Genomic DNA, 19,043 nt, shown 5'->3' with positions numbered 1-19,043 from the left:
GATGATTTTCATTCATAATAATTTTGCAACTGTTTTTGCAGTTGTTGGGACGACAACGTCACAAAGGCAAGTTGTGGGATTTTGACAATCAATATATGAAGTCAACTGTCCAGTCATTTGTAAACGCAGGGTAAGAAAATGTTTTTTCTTTAAATTTTACTTCTTGTTTCTTCGAAAATATTCACTGCAACTGAAAATAACTGGGTGCTGGAAAATAGCCGTTCGTCAACTGAGATTCGCAACTTCACTTGAAGGTTGTCATACATAAAGTAATTTTGACAACTTGCAACTCCGATAATCGACCCCTTAATGAAACCTCTCTACTTAAACGCCTTTTAATGTCCAATTTACATTAGCAACTTTTTCGTCATTTGGAGCTGTTTCGTCATTTATTTGCTAATGCAGGTAACATTTTGCGTCATTTACCATACAAAAATAAATGACGATAGCTGCGTCATTTATTCTAAATAACGCACGAAAACACCATAGCTTTGTTCCTTTACTTTTTTAATGGTAAGAGTGCAAGATCTATTTAACAGGTCACGTAAGTAGCACAACAACAACTCTATTTTGGCCGAAAATTCTTCAATATGTCAAAATGTTTGTTTACGTTTTCATACAGTTTATTCACAATAACAAAATATTTGACAGATTGAAACCAATCAGCTGGCAGTTTTACGCCACCTTATAATTTCATCATGTAAGAGTGGTAAAAGAGAAAAGTGTCAAAATTGTTCAAAATTGCTCCCTCATGAACATTTTTACCAGAAAAGTAAAGGAACGGAAAAATGGTAGATCCGGCAGCAATGTCAGAAACAAAACATAAAAAAACCAATTTTCGTCTTTTATTTCACAGATTTTATTTTAGTGTTGTCAGTGTTCGTCCATTTTGTGAAATAATCGTCAACAAAAGTCGAAAAATCAGTTTTGCCATTTTCTACCTGCAGAAATTTTGCTGGTAGCCTGTGGTAGAAGAGAAAGCCATTTTCGATCTCTCTCCCCTCTCACTCACTTAAAAATTGCTTCCAGTTTTGCCACTTTTCGGGGTTAAGGAACGCTTTGCAGGTTAAAAATGGTAACAAATGGTTAAAATGGTAACCTCAGGTAAGTAAAGGAACACAGCTCATACTATTATAAGCAGCCATTTTTTTTGTAAATTGGACTTACATATGCACATTAACTGATTTCGTTTTCATTTATTTATTTATTTATTTTATTTCTTCAGTAATAAAGAAGCCTAGGTGGCCAATAATATATTACAAAGGTAAAATACGCCTGATACTTATATAATAATATATTCATATTCATTAAATACAGAATAAAAATGAACTCAAAATACATGTTGGCTCCCCAGCCATATAAAGAAAAGAATGTGAAAACTACAGAAAATATTACAAGTCGTGCCAGTGATAGATATTGCCAAAACTCAAATCAAGGGACAAGAGGTTGGTTAAGAAACGACATCAATTTAAGTCGAAATACGTTGTTAGAGTGGGAAAAAATTCTCAAGTCATACGGTAAACCATTCCACATGCGAGCTATCCTAACAACAAAAGATCTAGCATACACGGACCTAGCAACACGATTTATGAAAACTTGAGGATTTCTGGTGGATCTAGAAAACATAAACATAGAACGCAAGGCAATAGGCCTACCAGTCTTCACAACATTGTAGAACAAAATTAAATTACGATATTTCAGAAAATTTTTGAATGAACAACCCAGAAACCTTTGTACATGACTAGATATGTGGTTTCTTCTAGGTATGTTGTAAACAAACCGTACTATAGTATTTACTACGCGCCTCAACTTCAGAATATTATTCCAACATGTGCCCGAAACAACCTCTAAGCCATATAAAACTTGGGACATCAAAAGCGAGTGAGCTATGATGTTTCTAACACGAAGCGGTAAGAACATATTAGTGGATCTTATTCTTCGCAAAACGCCCCAGACTCTACCAGCGATACCATCAATATGGGATTTAAAATTTAATTTGGTGTCTAGAACTACACCCAGACATTTATGTCTATCAACACATTCCAGTTGATCACTACCAAGAAACAGATTCAAATTCACCAACGAACGATTGGAAGGGCAAAAAATCATGGCTTTCGTTTTGGAGGCATTGACCTTTAAAGAATTCAAGGAGGTCCAGTTCAAAAGGCGATCCAAATAGGAGTTTATCGAACTTTCCAAAATGTCAACACTAGTCGTAGTACCAGAAAATAATAGAAATACATCGTCAGCAAAAAGGAAGGTGGCGCATGTACGAGGGTTAAATATGTTTGGAAGGTCATTAATATAAAGAATAAACAGCAACGGCCCAAGTACTGATCCTTGTGGGACCCCAGAAAACAATTCAATAAAATTTGACTCTACTCCATTCCAAACAACAAATTGCGTTCTTCCAACTAGATAGGAATATATGAGCCTACAAGCAGACCTAGAAAAGCAGTAATCCCTATTAAGTTTAGCTATCATAGTTTTATAACAAATGCTGTTGAAAGCCTTAGACATATCAAGCGATACCAAAACATTAACCTTGTTATAGTTCATATTTAAACGGATAGAATCAGTAAGATGTAGGAGTAAGGAAGAAGTGTTATGTCCATATCGGAAAGCATACTGAGAATGAAATATCATTGGACTAGTGAACTCTAGCAATTGCTTTTTGATTACGTGTTCAACTACTTTAGACAAGGCGGGTAAGATTGAGATAGGACGAAGGTCATCAGGTCCACGAATGACTTTAGTTTTGGGTATGGGTACAACTCGAGCAGTTTTCCAGATTTTAGGGAAAGTAGATGACGTTAAAATAGAATTCACCAAATCTAGTACAAATGACGCAATGAAGGGAAAAATTTGCTTAATGAAATGAATGGGGATTCCATCAATACCGATGGAACTGGATTTGACCTTAAAAACAGCCTCTAATAATTCCTGTTCATCAATGCACCTAAAAGACCAAGAATGATCAGAATCAAAAATTTCATCAAAATCAATAGTCTCATCACTCTGCGTAGAAATGGCAAAAGATTCATTGATAGCATTTACATCTTCATCAAAACAAACATCATCAGAATTCATACAACCAGAAGCATTAATGACCTTCCACAAACCTGTCGAATTTAATCTAGAAAACAGTTTAGTGAAATGTATTCTTCTCTCTTTACGTATTTTACTTTTTGCTTTGTTACGAAGTCTGCAGTAAGAATTCCAGTTTTCGGTAGATTGGTTAGATAAATACGCAGAATATGCCTGGTCCCTTAACGATCTATAAAATACAACTTTCCTACATTTCATCCAAGGGTCATTACAGTAAGAGATACACTTCCTAACAATAGGAACAAAAGTGAATAAGCTTTTAAAAAGACGATCAAGTGCAGCACATTTAGTGTCAATATCTACAGCTTGGAAAAAAGAACGCTGGTCAAATTCATACATGAACGTATGCAATCCGCTCCAATCGATATTATGGAAGTCATGGTATTCAACATATTCAGGCAGTCTACAAGAATTAAACCTCAAGCAAGCAAAAATCATGACATGGTCAGATATAGAAGGGCACTGAACCTGGTCCATAACGCAAAGCAAATTAAAATCACTGACAAGCCAAAAGTCAATAAGAGATGTTGACCGCGAAGATAAATCGAAATGTGTTGGCCGACAATTATGACTTACTGACAAATCAAGTCTTGCACAAAGTGAACGTACCAAGTTAGCCTTACTAGAGTTAAAAAGATTGCAGTTGAAGTCACCAGAAATTAAAATATTGGTATATCTAGCAAGAAGTTCACCATGATGGTTTTCAAATATCCGCAAATCACCCCTAGGAAGGTAAACAGTACCGAATAAAAAAGTAATATCACCATAAGTAATCTCCAGAAAAATTGATTCACAACCTACTTCAGAAGTTTTAAAGACAGATTTATATTTTATCCCGTTCAAAACATATATTCCTACTCCTCCGCCCCTACCAGTGATTCGATCATTGCGTACAAATTTGTAGCCCGGTATGTTTACAGCACGATCAGAAATGTCATCAGACAACCATGTTTCACAAACAGCAAACAAATCAAAATCCCTATCTCTGAGTATGCTTCTAAGCTCATCCAGTTTTGTTGGTGGCTTTATACTTCTGCAGTTAAGATGCGCAACTTTGAATTGGGATTGGTAAGGATGTAATACAGATTTGAAGTAAGCACTATCACTGACAATATGACCAAGATTAGAGTTTAAAGACATCAAAGAATAATGATAAAGAGAATATGGCGGGGACCAAAAAGTATAGTGAGATACATAAAAAAATAATACTAAATCTCATTTCAAAAATCATATCGAATAACAATCTTCATCAAATATGTTGGCTAATCGAACGTTAATGAGATCAAAAACAGTAATAAATACAGCAGTCTATAATTGAGAAAGAATTTGGATCATAATAGACCAAAAATAAACTTAAACTTAAAGCCAGTAAGTAATGTACAACATTATGCATAAGTGTATACGTACAAAATAATAACCAAATTAAAAATGGTGAAAGGAAAAAGCAATTTAGAGAATTTCAATTCTATATACAAAATGAGGAACCAATATAGTTAAACCGAAATTGTAAGCATTAAAAATACGGCCTATACTATTATTAGGAGGCAAATGGACAGTTCATAGTCGGACAGACAAGGGCAGTACTTATAAAACGGACTCAAACCACAAATTGTAACAAATACTATAGAACTGATACACCGGAATGAGTTCCATTAAGTAATTCTTCACAACCAGCAGCATCCTTGGTAATCTTAGTTCCATCAGACATTGTAAGTTCCGCAATGAGTTTATCAGAATTAGTGACCTTAAACCTTGTAATAATCTTGTACCTAAGAAGCTTTCTGCAGTCAGCATGCAATTTACTAAGAGCCGGCGAAAAGTGATCGTTGAGATAAATCCTTTTGTTAACAGAAACTTCAGCAGGCAAACCAGTATTTACAAGATCGGATACAATTGGGGTTCTTGTTTTAAGACCACTAAAGTACTTCCTCATGATGTTATCACGTATAAAGACATCGTTGAATTTTATTAAAACAGATTTCTTTCGATTGATGTAGCACGCATAATTAATATCATGACGAATAATTGGTATGTCATAAAACTCTCCAAGCTTGACAACAGGCTCTATAAAATTATCTAATCCTTCTGGCAAACCACTGATGATAATGTCAGCTCTATTTATTTTCCTATGCAAAAGATTGTTCTCATGTCGAAGTTGACACAATTTTGCATCAGTATTAGAATCAACTTTTTTGATTACATTGTGGCATTCCAAAATTTGAGATTCAACATTCTTAAAGAACATAGACATATCATTCTTCATTTGCACAACAGCGTCCAATGCCTTTTTAACCTCACTCCTTTCTTCGCCATGCACTCGCAGCAAACTGTCAATTTTTTCATTAAGCCGGTTAAAATCACTCCGCAACGACGACGTGCTAGAAGCATCTGGGCAGTTATTCACACAGGTAGGACAAGTGTACGAAAGCGACTTATTGGTAGACAAGGCGTCCAGTAGTTCATTAGATAACCCAACACATGCTGGATGCACCCAAAGGTTACAGCGGCAACATTGAACTCCTCCCTTCGATTTGCAAATATTACCAGAACAAACAGAGCACTTGGCTGCTGACGGCATTGTCGATTAGGTTATAATAAACAATCGTTCGTGTAAACAACAACAAGTGCAAACAACAGAGCAGCAATCGAAGATCAACAATTAAATTCAAGTAAAACACCTTAGAACTTGAAAATTTTTATATCATCCGTAGAAATCGTAGTTATAAATCAATAATTCCAAAATTTGCAACAATAATTATCCAAAACTTTATCAAATAATGTATAATTAACAAGAGTTCGATCAGCCAAACAAAAAACGCGTGCTACTCAGGCATAGTGTTGCCAACTTTTTACGAAATCCTAGAAACAAATGAAGTGTATTTACATCTGTTTTTTGCGTCATTTGCTTACGCACACAATCGCACATACACACTTATACAATAACACATACACACGCACACAATAATTTTAATTCCGAAAAATAAGAATTTCACAACCTAAAAAAATATATGGCCTGTTCCCGTACTTTATAAAGTGGTAGAAGTCGTAAAAGTTGTAAAAGTCGTAAACGATTTTCATATAAATTTTGTGTACGGGAACGCAAAATGTGTAAATGTGGTAAAAATTGTAAAAACTTTTTAGTTCTGGAACAGAGCTATAACTTTTGCAAGTTTTTTAACCATTTATTTACACTTTTATCATCGTTTGAGTATTTTTGTTTTTCTACAACACACACAAACAAACAAAGACATCATAAAACAGTTGCATTTGTTGGTAGTATGTGACGAAAAAGCAGGGTTGCGTATAATAGTATGGTGTTTTCGTGCGTTGTTTAGAATAAATGACGCAGCTATCGTCATTTATTTTTGTATGGTAAATGACGCAAAATGTTGCCTGTTTTAACAAATAAATGACGAAACAGCCCTAAAACCTGTTTTTCGTGCTAATGTAAAAAGCACATTAGATTAGCACATTATATGATTTGGTTTTACGAAATCCTAGAAACAAATGAAGTTTATTTATATTTGCTTTTTGCGTCATTTGTTTACATATACACACGCACACAACACAGCCACGATCATTTTAATAGAATAGGGTGTTATTCGGCGCTATTTTTGTTTAAAGAGAAGTGTAAGTCTTGCTAGACTTCGGAGTACGGGAACGGGTTCTATACACAATGAATACGATATATAGATAGTTTTACGATAATTTTCGAAATAAAGTTGTAAAGTTCTATATTGTCGTATATTTTTGATGACTAACTCAATTTGCAACAACTTGTTTTGAAAATTCATGTTCGATCAGCTGCGCGTATGCATTATTACATATTATTAAATCGCAAAATAAAACAATTTGTCGCCATTAAAAACAAAATGTTCACATTAAAAGTTAATGCCAAGAAGGTCCACCTTGAAATCTGTTCATCACTTTTAACTTAATTTAACAGGAACGCTATAAATCTATTCGGAAAATCGAAACTATAACAAAAGAAGACTTATAATAATGGGGGTATGTGTATGGATTAAGGATATATATATTAAACAGGACAATTTGAAACTTGATCAAGATCGCCGCATATTGAAATTTTAGAGCTTTTCTGATCATTTTATGGCTTTAGAATTCATAAACAGGACATAGCACCTACAGTAGTTGTATTTACAGATTACCAATTTTTCTGGGTTTTACGACCCAGTGTGCGTTGGATTTGTCACTATATGTACTATAACTGCCATTAAAACAAATTAATATCCTCTTGAAGATCTTAAATACAGATTTATATGCTGTTTATACTATAGCTTTTTGCGGGGTTAACCTTCATTATCAGGATTTAACTGCTTAATCCGGTCAACTTCATCAAGATTTACCACACAAATTTAAATCTTCTCATGACCGGATTTGTTTGAGATCCTGCACGAAATCTGAGTACTAATGTAATCCAACACTGTTTTTGTACTAAAAAAATGCAACTCATTTTCTATTGTACGAAATGTTGCAAGCGTTTTCACAAAGCATTTGTTTACATTTTGTTTGTTTACACAAAAACAGAAATACATTTCCTGAAAAAATTGAGATGAATTCGCAAAGACGTAAATAAATAAATATTTTTCAATAACAAAATAAAATAGAACTTCTTTTTCTTCGCAGGAGAAGGAAAAGTCGATCGTAAATTGTTGTGTACCAACAGTTACTATTACATTCAACAACCATCACAAACAACAAGAACCCATTCACGATTCTGACGTTCGATAGCATGTTCGCGCAAGCCACAACTATTTGCAATAAGATCAGAAGTAGGAACAAGGTCTTCGAGTCGATGGCCGGCAGCACTTGGGTGCTAACAAAGAAACCTTGTTGTCCTTTTACAAAGTAATAAGCCGGTTTGTGTAAGCTATACGGCGCAGACGTGGAATGTAAATCATAGAATATTCAAACCTGACAGAATGTCGCTCTGAGGACTGCAGCATGAATGCATGACATCAGTGAACCATGAGGAGACGTAGGTTTTACCGGCGCATCAATACAACAGGATGTTCTTGATGAGGTACTTGCTTTGGTGTTGTCGCGATGATCATCTCTGCCACAATTTAATAGACAGGAGAGATCTTCTTGCTCTAGATAGAGAAAGGTCCAAAGTTATGAGAATGAGAACATCTAGACCAACGAGCCTATCAGGCAGCTTGAATAACAGAGATACTGTGCGAATGCCGTATTTGGAGACCATCCACATCCATCGCAGTAGAAGAACCCCTGCTGCCAAGGCCAGAATTGATGCCACTATACCCAACAATTTCCCGACATGTGGATTGCGACTACTCGACATGCTGCATTTGTTCCGCTGCCTGACTAACCCCTCCGGTTCTTTAAGGACGCAACCAATGCAAGTTGCAGATTTTTTGAGTCTGGATACAGAGGAACCGGATAACTGAAACAATACACGAGCGAACATAATTGCGTGGCTAAAACAAAAATAAAAACCCATGATAGGAGGAAACTGTTTGCTCCGTCTTCTTTTTCGAGATTCATTCCAATGCAATGCCGGAATCAATCTTACAAATCGCGGCCAAAATTGTCCCCAACTGATTAAAAATTTTCAATGCCCAACATGTCATGTGAAAAGGAGTTAATGTTACAACAAGATGGTAATATCCTGCCGCCATGGATAGGGGATGGAGACGATTAGAAACAGTTTGATAATGGGTTCCGCAAATAAAGGGTGGCTTCCGCATCGCCAGATTCTTTGTTGTTAAACTTTGTCAAAATATTTCAGTTGCACACCAATGCATTGTTCCTCGAAAATTCAACTAAATGCATCAGAAATAAAAATCATACATTCTTGCTTATTACCTTTTAAAAATGCTCAATTATGACGTTTTTAACACATAGCTTCGCATTTGTTAAGTGTTACTGCGTTATGAAACACAATCGGGTATGTGATGAAAACCGAATCGAGTGCCGTTGATGATATATAGTTTTGCTTCGCAAAGGCCCCTTATTTGAATAATATTTTTAAAATCCATTTTCAGTTTCATTAAAGTATTCATTGGAGATATACGATTTCGATTTATGGCAAAACAAGTCGAATCGTTTTCCATCATATACCTGAATACTTCATACATTTGCAGTCATTTGCCAAGCATCTGACGATACGGATAGCGTAATGGTGTCGACCCTTTCTAATACATCCCAACAAATGCAGGTCGCCGAAGTACCAAAAACCACATACGGCAATAATTTTCTGATTCCAATAATTTATTTATAAATAAAATAAATATTTGAAGTTTCAATAACTCTACATTTTGGCGATCTTTATTATTTATTGTATATCAAAAGAGATACATGTATAAAGATGAGATTTAGGTAATGATATTGACACCACCTTATATTTCCCTTTGAAGAACATCGCTCTTCCGGACGTCATAAACTTCCAACATTCCAATGGAAGCGAGTTTCTCCATTAACTTGACAATTACCGTTTGATGCAGGTCCCACTTTGTCAGACTGTTTTTAAAGATTGCTACATGCTTTCAATGCAATACTCTAGGGTTTATCTGTGGCATCTTCATCATCGCTTCAACTGGGTTGACATGCAGCTTGAAAAGTCTTCGCATAATCATAGCACACTCTTTGATAGAATTGTTGCACTTTAATCCGACTCCTGCTCATTTCGATTTACTTGCATTTTCGTTATTTCATATCTCTTTACCTATTGCCTAAGCTTTGCTGTAAAAAGGAAGATGACCATCTTCCATTATGTTCCATCATGACCTAGACACCAGACAATGTGATTTCATGGTAGGTATAATGCACATCCTAATATTGTTTCGACACGTTTCGCAACATATAGATACATATTTATTTTTCAATTTTTTAGAATTTAAATGAATAAAGTAATATTGATTTCTTGTTGATTTTCTGTTGTATGTATACACAAACAAAAATCAGCTGCCTTTTATATCCTCCCAAAGGCATATATATAAACGATTGAGATTAACCCACTGGATGTTTTAAACCCACTGGGTTAACCTTCAATAGTATAAACGCCCTATTAGTTTTATTGTTGGCGTTTTTTATTGTTGGACTGCAGAATTTTACATCTTTGTGTTTATTTCAGCTCGAGTCCATATTTTGTTGTAATTCAATTGTTTGAATAACAACAAAATATTTTAAAGTGGATATGAAATTGATTAGTTGCGGGCGAAGGGTAGGGAATACTATAGTTTCAGTTGTCACCAAACAACTTCATCAGTTCCTTTTTTCGCCGACTCTGTATCGATAAACAGGTCAATAAAGCCATCTAGCAAATTAAATAAAATGAGAAATTTGCCGTATGGCCCTAAAGCTGTTTACCCTACAATTTGAGTCGAACTAAAGAATTTCATATCCACCACTGTTTTTATGTCGTCTTTGCTTCGCAAAGAATACGAACATAGGGATGTTGCTTCAATAAGCGGGGGTAAAAACAACAAGAAAGTTGTTTTTGCATTACGCATTGGTCAACAAGGCCGTGCTGATGCCTATTATTGTTGTTGGCGTTTTTTATTGTTGGACTGCAGAATTTTACATCTTTGTGTTTATTTCAGCTCGAGTCCATATTTTGTTGTAATTCAATTGTTTGAATTAGTTTTAGTTTGTTCAAAAATATCAAGAAATTTTCACACAGTTTCACATGGGTTCTGCGGTGTATACTAACTTTTACGATATAAATTTTGGGATTTGACTCATTGTTATCACCGAAGACTACCTTCGTGTGTATCAAATAAAAAAACTAATTTTTGTTGTTTTCAATAGGTTATAGTGCTTGATATACCTAATACATTTTGATTTCAATGTTGTATACTAACTTTTGTGACAGACTGTATAATGTTATCATCTCTTTTTGCATAAAGGCTTTGTTCAAAGACATAAATACAACAAGATAAGACATTTTGTTTGCTATCATTCTTCAGTGAATGGCTTTTGAATTTAACATAATGTTATATCACGATATGGTGATATAACATTTTTTTCGTTTATACATTTTTACGTATTTAACCGAATTTACCGATCCAATTGACATAGAATTATTCTTGAATAGATGCTTGAATTCATAAATTTCGTTTCTGATACCATTACATGAAATGTTCCTCCTTGGTTGCGATTTTGAATTAACTGCAATCTGTTAAGGGTAATGTTTCTATACAAAGTTTCGTAAACATTTTTTTGTTGCATGCATTTTGTCTAGTCTTAGTTGTATTTATGTCTTTGCTTTGTTCAAAGACATACACCCCTCTACGAAAATTAAATTGTAGGTCCCTAAAAGCAGCTGTTTTATTCAAGTAGCCCTAGCTCATCTATAGATCCCTATCGTAAACAAACATTGCAAACTGTGCAAAACCCAAATTCCTTTAAAGTCATTAAAGTAATAAATATTTTGTGTAAGGAACCAGGGAAACATGTACCCTCTCAGTTCCCAAAAGAAATACTGGACTTTTTCAAGTCCAGAACAGTTGAATGATTTGCGTCTGAAGAGGAATCAAAAGTTCATTGAAACTCATGGAACAAATATGGATGTGAGTATTGAAGCATGCAAAAATAGTGGATTCTTATTGCTATTTTTAGGAACAACAACGTATGGAATTCTTCTTGGACGCCAATGAGGAACATTTGCTTTTGAAACAATATGAAATTTATTTAAATGACTTTTGTCGCCGTTTCGAACCAATGATGCCGAAATGTGTGGTTGGAACAGCTATTCATTATTTTAAAAGGTTCTTCTTGCACAATTCCCCTATGGATTATCATCCCAAAGAAATTCTGTAAGTTACTGGCATGAAATTACACACAAATTATGTGGTTATGAGTGTGTTTCTTGTAGGGCTACTTGCGTTTATTTGGCTTGCAAAGTGGAAGAATTCAATGTTTCCATAGGTCAATTTGTCAGCAACATCAAAGGAGACCGAAATAAAGCTATGGACATTATTTTGTCAAATGAATTGCTGCTAATGCAACATCTAAACTACTATTTAACCATACATAATCCCTACAGACCAGTTGAGGGATTCTTGATTGATATAAAGGTAAGAATGAATTTCGAAAAATAGACAAATTATGGTTATTATTTCTAAACCATTTAGACTCGCAGTTCAATGGTGAATCCAGAACGTTTAAGACCTCACATAGACAGTTTCATAGAGAAGACATTTTTCACAGATGCCTGTCTTTTGTATGCCCCATCACAAATTGCATTGGCGGCCGTTCTACATGCTGCGGGAAGAGAGCAGGAAAATCTTGACAGTTATGTTACAGATAATCTTTTAAATGGAGCCAGAGAGAAATTGCCAGCTCTGATTGAAGCAATTAGAAGTGCGTTGCGTTTTTGTTTGTTAATAAGGGTTAATTTAATTGTATATTTTTTTAGAAATACGTATTATGGTCAAACAATATGAAGTACCACTAAGGGATAGGGTTAAATTAATCGAAAAGAAATTGGAAAAATGCCGTAATCAAGAAAATAATCCTGACAGTGAAATGTAAGTAGACAAATATATTAAAAGTTATTCTGTTAATGGTAAATGGTATTTTAAAATTAATTTTCAATTTCATTAAAATATTCACCAAAATTAGAGATATACGATTTCGATTTATGGCAAAACGAGTCGAATCGTTTTCCATCACATACCCGTATATGTGGCATTTTTCATGAAGTAATAGGCGATTTTTTTTTCAAATTTAAGACGCTTGAGATCTCCACAAATTTATTTTGAAAGGATGGATCCAGAAGTTGTATCCGAAGTTACTTTAGAGTGGGTGTATTAAGTTTAAGCTACGAGTGCTTTCAGGACAATTTAAGTAGATACTTCAGGGACTTAAAATGTGTGTTACCAAGGTAAACTGTAAGACTATTTGCAAATGCTAAGCGATTTTTCTCTCATACTTAAAGCGGATATTTATAGGATTCTAGATTTTGAAGACATTTTAGAAGAATCCAAAAGTGGTATTTGAAGATGCTGTATTTATCTTAAGTTTTTCATTTTTATTCGGATTCTTCCACAATATAGCTATGTCTTAGAGTTATGATTCCGCCTGATCCGAGTAGTACATATTTTCAATGATATATGCCCCAAATGTTCTGAAAACTACCGCAACATCCAAAATTCGGCCCCAGATAAGTTTAGGGTCATCAATTTACTACCAATATGATTACAAGAGATTTGGTTTGTTCGATAACCCAAAAATGTGTACAAATTTTTACAAAATGCTGTTCGAACTTGTACTTTTTATTTGCGAACTTATCTATGCCATAACAATTTTAAGGACGCCAAAAAGGTTTCCTTTTCTGCTCATACAACCTACAATTTTGGTAATTATATTACAAATTGTAGACTCTTCTAAGTGGCCATATGACTTCAATTTTACAATTACAATTTTCCCTTTATGTTACCTAAGAAAATAGTAAAAATTAGTAGATTCTTGCAATTCTGGAACAGACCATATATTTCAATGTGAGAAGTCGTGCAATGTTCCAGAGGTATAATTGTAGAATTTCATTCTCTATACGACGTTTGGACTTTCTGTATGTGAGTTCAATGTAGGATTTTTTCGCATTGTTCCACATATAACCAACTGCAAAATCGTCCTATATGATTCCCCTCTGTTGCAATTCTAGAGTTGTAAGAGTGTCTAACGACAAGGATTTTGGGTTACTACTTACCTTCTGTTTCATCCAGCCGATTTAACACAAAACACGGTTCCATAATGCCTATTAGTTTGATTACGCTTCTTGGATTACACCTGCAATTTCCTGCAACATACCGTAGAAGACGTAAAACTCTTATCCTGGTTACGGAAGCTCTCTAAAACTTGATTGGCAATTTATATCTAAAATTCTACTTTATCACGATTCCTAGATAAAGATCGATATATTTTATATAGTAGAAATTTAACTTTAGGACCTCTACAATTTTAATTTTGTAAGCGATTTTCCAAACAAATATGTATATTAAATATGTATATTAACTCCATGTCATGTATGTTTTCTTTTTCAATTTTAGTTACAAAGAACGTATGCGTAAAATGTATTGTGATGACGATTTGGAAGTAGCTGAAGATACCTCATATTACATAGCTGATTCCAGTGCGGATATGTCCGCTTTAAATATGAGTCAATAACATAAATTTGTACTTGTTCTATTTTGTATGTTTATTATCTTTTTATGAACAATTGTGTTATTTTTCTAAATAAATACTATAAATACAAAAAATTAAAAAGGCAATTTTTCTATAACAATAAAATATTAAATAATCATTATTAGAGACAAAAACATTACAGGAAGAAGCAAAACAAAAAACTGAGACTGCTTGATTTCCGGTATTTAAACCAAGGCGAATTTAGGAAGGTGATACAAAATGCGAATTCAGGCCGTAGTCTTCATTTGTTGTCAAAAGTTTTTACGTGAAAATCTACAAAAGATAGATGAATACCATAAAATATTCTACGCGAAGCTTAAATAAAAATGTACACAAATATTTTTTTTTATCGAAGCGAAGTATTTGTTATTTTTTATTTTGATTAAAAATCAGGGTGATTATGAATGTAAACTCCCCGTGAGTAATTGCTCTGTTCCAGACCTGCAAGAAGCTACTATTTTTTACTACGAGAACATTTTTTTCCTTTATGTTATCGAAAATTAGTAGATTCTTGCAGCACTGGAACAGACCATTTGTCTTTCTGCCGTTCCAACTTAAAGCAGAAAGTGAGAAAATTCACGGGGAGTTGATATTCATAATTGGGCTGAATATGTTTTGACAGCAAATTAAGACATCAGGTGGTATTACTAGGTTTGTCCTTGTACTTTCTCAGTAAATATTACTCAGTAACTTCTTTTTAGAGAGTAAAGCATTTTATACTCTTTCAAAGGAAAAAAGTAAAAAGACAACATTCAGTAAAAAATTTCAATTTGATTAATATTTACGTTTATGATATTTGAATATTTTAAACTTTTGACAACTGCCTAAAGCTACAAATTGTTACTGAACAAAATTCCTTCAGTAAAAATTATAAGTTCTCAGTAATAAAAATTTCAAAACAAGTTTCTCACTTCATTCTCTTTTACTGAACATTTGTGTAAAAAAACAACATTCAGTAATAATTTGTAATAATTATTACAAATTATCGAGTACGCAGACACACTTACTGTATCACCTTTCTTGCACCATGTTTAAAACAAAAAAATAAAAAAATAATGGCCTGTTTCAATAAGTCGATTTGAATACAAATTCGTTCGAACTACTACCAAACATCCGTTTTTAAAAATATTTGAATTGTTTTTATTTTCAATTAAACAAACATTTTCTACAACAACAGGAGTTTGGTAGTAATTCGTACGAATTTGAATTCGAATAGTCTTAGAGAACCAGGGGCTGGATTCTTGTTCTATGAAAATTTGAAATGAAAAATATTTGCCATATAAAATTTTTCATTTGACATTTATTTCCTTTATAAAAATTTTCATTTCAAATTTTCATAGAACAAGAATTGAACCCCAGATCATAAAACAAATTGTTGTCTTTCCTATTTCGGTTTATATCTGTTTATTTATAATAGGCGAGTAATACGGCGTTTATATTATAGTTTTTTGCCGGGTTAACCTTCTTTATGAGGATTTGTTTGAAGTATATACAATGGAAATGACATTTGAAACCCAGACCCACTGGGTTAACCTTGTTATATATAAACGGCCTATAATAGTACGATTATATATAACCGGATTTAACAAAGCCACTGGGTTTCAAATGTCAATTCCTTTGCGTATACGTCAAATAAATCCTCATTAAGAAGATTAACCCTGCAAAAGGCTATAATATAAACATGGCTTAAGTAAAAGCAGGGCCTAATTATGTGATTCGATTCGATCGAGAATTTGCTCGTGATTATTATTATGTGTGTGTTCGTTTACTCTACAGTACAATGCAAAAGACTTTAGTCGTATACAAGAAGTTATGGATATTTTACACGATCTGTTTTTTACAAAAAGTGACAACCCATAGGTTAAAAACATATCCAGCCCTATTCTGAACATTCCCATGGGAACTGTTTCCCATGGGAGCGAAATTTCCCATTCCCACGTTTTTCATATTCTCAACGACGTGGGAACAGCAAAACATGGAAGCTGAAATTTCGAAATTCGGAATTAGTTACACCAAATTATTATAGCATACTTTTGGGGGCTGTTATTTTGTTTTGTATTACAAAATGCTTATTTGCATTGAATTCGCGGTTATTGAATTAGATTAGCAAAAGCACAACTCACTTAATTCAACAACCATGCATTGATTTATGGTTTTTTTTTATGTGAATGTAGTCAACGATTGCTCTGTTCCTTTACGTGCCAGAGGTTACCATTTCTCACCATTTTTAACCTGCAAAGTGTTCCTTTACTTTAAAAAGCATACAATTTATATTAGAGCAGTTTACCACTTTTACCATTTTTGCCACTGTTACCATTTTTAAAAGTAAAGGAACAGACCAGATTTGTGGTGTTTTTCTAATAAGACCATTTTCTTCAGAATGTGCGAATTGGTGTAAGCATTTTTTTAATTAGTCCCGGGCCACACTACAGTAATTTCACTGAAATTTTGATATGAAATTATGCGTCTCTAGATCGACGTCCATAGTAGAGTAAAATCATAAAATTGCTGTAGTGGGGAATTCGATTTAAGAACATCTAATTTCATGAAATTTATTAGTGAAATTCACGATAGTGTGGACCGGGACTTAGTAGGCAAACATAATTTTTGTGTATAAAGTAATAGGAACTTTTCAAGTTTGTAACGAATTTAAAAATTGTATGTTGATTTGGAATAATTTTAGTTAGGGGTTTACCGAGTATATCGCTAGTTTTACTTATTGCTAATGATCGCTAGAACTCGTATTTTGCATATTTTTAAAAAAATTCAAAAAGATAAATTCGGATATTTTTCTCTATTATTACATATTTTTGCGTGTTATTACATATCGTCACCATAAATTTCCGAAGACGTATCTCAAAAAAAAAAAAAAAAAAAAAATACGTTTTTGATTGAATCTAAAACTAAAACACATGCCCTTGCAAAATTTCTGCGTTCAAAAATAACGATCCTATCCAAGAAAAGGCATTTCGGAAAATGTAATAGCATTGCAATAATTTGGCATATGTGTATGTACGTTTGTGTGATCGTTGTCGTGTCGTTGAAGGAGACTAACACGTTTTCAATAGAACGTTAATCGTCTGATTTAAAAAAAACCCGAAGGTTATATTACGAAAATGAATAAAAGTTTTAAAGATTGTATACATTATGGTTATTTTCCAATATATTTTAATAATTATTGGCAAAAATTCTTTTAAAATTGATTTGTTTTTACTTGCTGTGCTGCGTTGATAGAATCAACCATGACTCTTTTTCTCGTATTTCAATGCATATGTTCTGTTCCAGAACTGCAAAAATCTACTAATGTTTACTACTTTTTTTTGTTTTGTTCGATAACATAAAGGACAATTTTTTATCGGTGTAAAACATGTTATGTCATGTTCACACGAGCGTTTCAATTACGTTGTTCGTCTGTTGAACGACGTAAACGAATTAACCCGTTTCCACTATACCATTCGTAATTAACAAAAACATAAACAAAATTTCTTTCATTTTTGTTTCGTTGTTTTCACGAAAATTTGAACCGAAAACATAAAATATACATTAAATTAATAGGAAAAGCAATAGACTTTTCTTCAAATGTATCTTCTATATTTAACTACACACATTTCATTAATTTTTTCCATAAATTCTGAATAATTTTGTATTTTCAATATATTTTTAAATGTTTCTATTTTCAAAATTAAAGAGAGAGAGAGAGACATGTCAAAACAATGTTTGTGTATACAGACTTTCAGTTATTTGTTTCCTTTTTGTTTCTCATTTTTTACGCGATTTTGAACTAATGGACAAGAAATGTGTGTGGAATTAAGAAGGAAACACAACCAGTGTGACCAGATTTAAAAAAGTGTTGCAGCTAAATCAGCATGAAAATAATGCTAAAAAATGCTAAAATAAATATTTAAATGCTAAAAAATAATGCTAAATTTAAAAACGTTATTTTTTAATAAAATATACCTTCCACCATTGTATAGTGGGTATATTAAGTTTGTTTTTCCGTTTGCAGCGCATTGAAATAATTATTTGCGGCCCTATATTCATAACAAGAGTAAAATTCTTAGTCGATCTATGCATGTCCGTCCGTCTGTGGTAATCATTCTGGCATCCACAAAAATTGAGATACGACACAGAATTTTTGGAAAGATCCGTCTTTTGTTTGCAGGCAGGTCAAGTTCGAAGATGGACTATATTATTCCATATTTTGATACAGACCCTATAAAACGGTACCGGCCGATTTCAGGTATAATGATATTATTGGCTACATTTTCAGGCTGAACTGGCAATGATTTGGTATTTAAGGTTCCAAAAACCTTCTCCACCAAAAGTTGTGGACACAGAGTCCACGTTTTGGAATATTTTTTTAGCTACATCTTCAGACCGATTTAGTTATAGTTTGGTATTAAAAACCTATCTACCAAAAAATGCGGACATAGGTTCATGTTTTTGGAATAGTCCCATATACCGGAACCAACCGATTTCGGGTATCTTTTATGTTTTTAGCTACATTTTCAGACCGAACTAGCCGTAACATAGAATTTAGGGTTGTCAAAAAACGTCTCCATTAAAAATTGGGGACATAGGTCAATGTTTTGGAATAGGCCCCATAAAAAGGTACCGACTGATTTAAATTATTTTTGGGTGTCATTTTGGTTCAAAGTAGTTAAGCAACTTCTTCACATTAATCACAGTCACATGCACATTTTTAGGCACCATCGGATTTAGTTTATTTTTTACATTTTCGGGCAAAATTGGATGTCATTTGGTATTTA

The 19,043-nt window shown here is 33.5% G+C and overlaps 1 protein-coding gene across 1 annotated transcript; it reads left to right on the top strand.

Annotated features, from left to right (window-relative positions):
- The first annotated feature begins 11,442 nt into the window (after positions 1 to 11,442).
- CycH (cyclin H) lies at positions 11,443 to 14,355 on the top strand. Its single transcript, XM_073989645.1, has 6 exons — positions 11,443 to 11,657; positions 11,707 to 11,903; positions 11,963 to 12,164; positions 12,222 to 12,450; positions 12,506 to 12,617; positions 14,139 to 14,355. The coding sequence occupies exons 1-6, from the start codon at positions 11,541 to 11,543 to the stop codon at positions 14,254 to 14,256; spliced, it is 975 nt and encodes a 324-aa protein (XP_073845746.1). The 5' UTR covers positions 11,443 to 11,540; the 3' UTR covers positions 14,257 to 14,355.
- The last annotated feature ends 4,688 nt before the right edge of the window (positions 14,356 to 19,043 follow it).

Source organism: Musca autumnalis, unplaced genomic scaffold (genome assembly GCF_047663935.1).
Source record: "Musca autumnalis isolate F117 unplaced genomic scaffold, ASM4766393v1 scaffold_5, whole genome shotgun sequence".
NCBI lineage: Eukaryota > Metazoa > Arthropoda > Insecta > Diptera > Muscidae > Musca > Musca autumnalis.
Note: the sequence above shows the minus strand (reverse complement) of the source record. Positions and strands in the feature narration are given on the sequence as shown.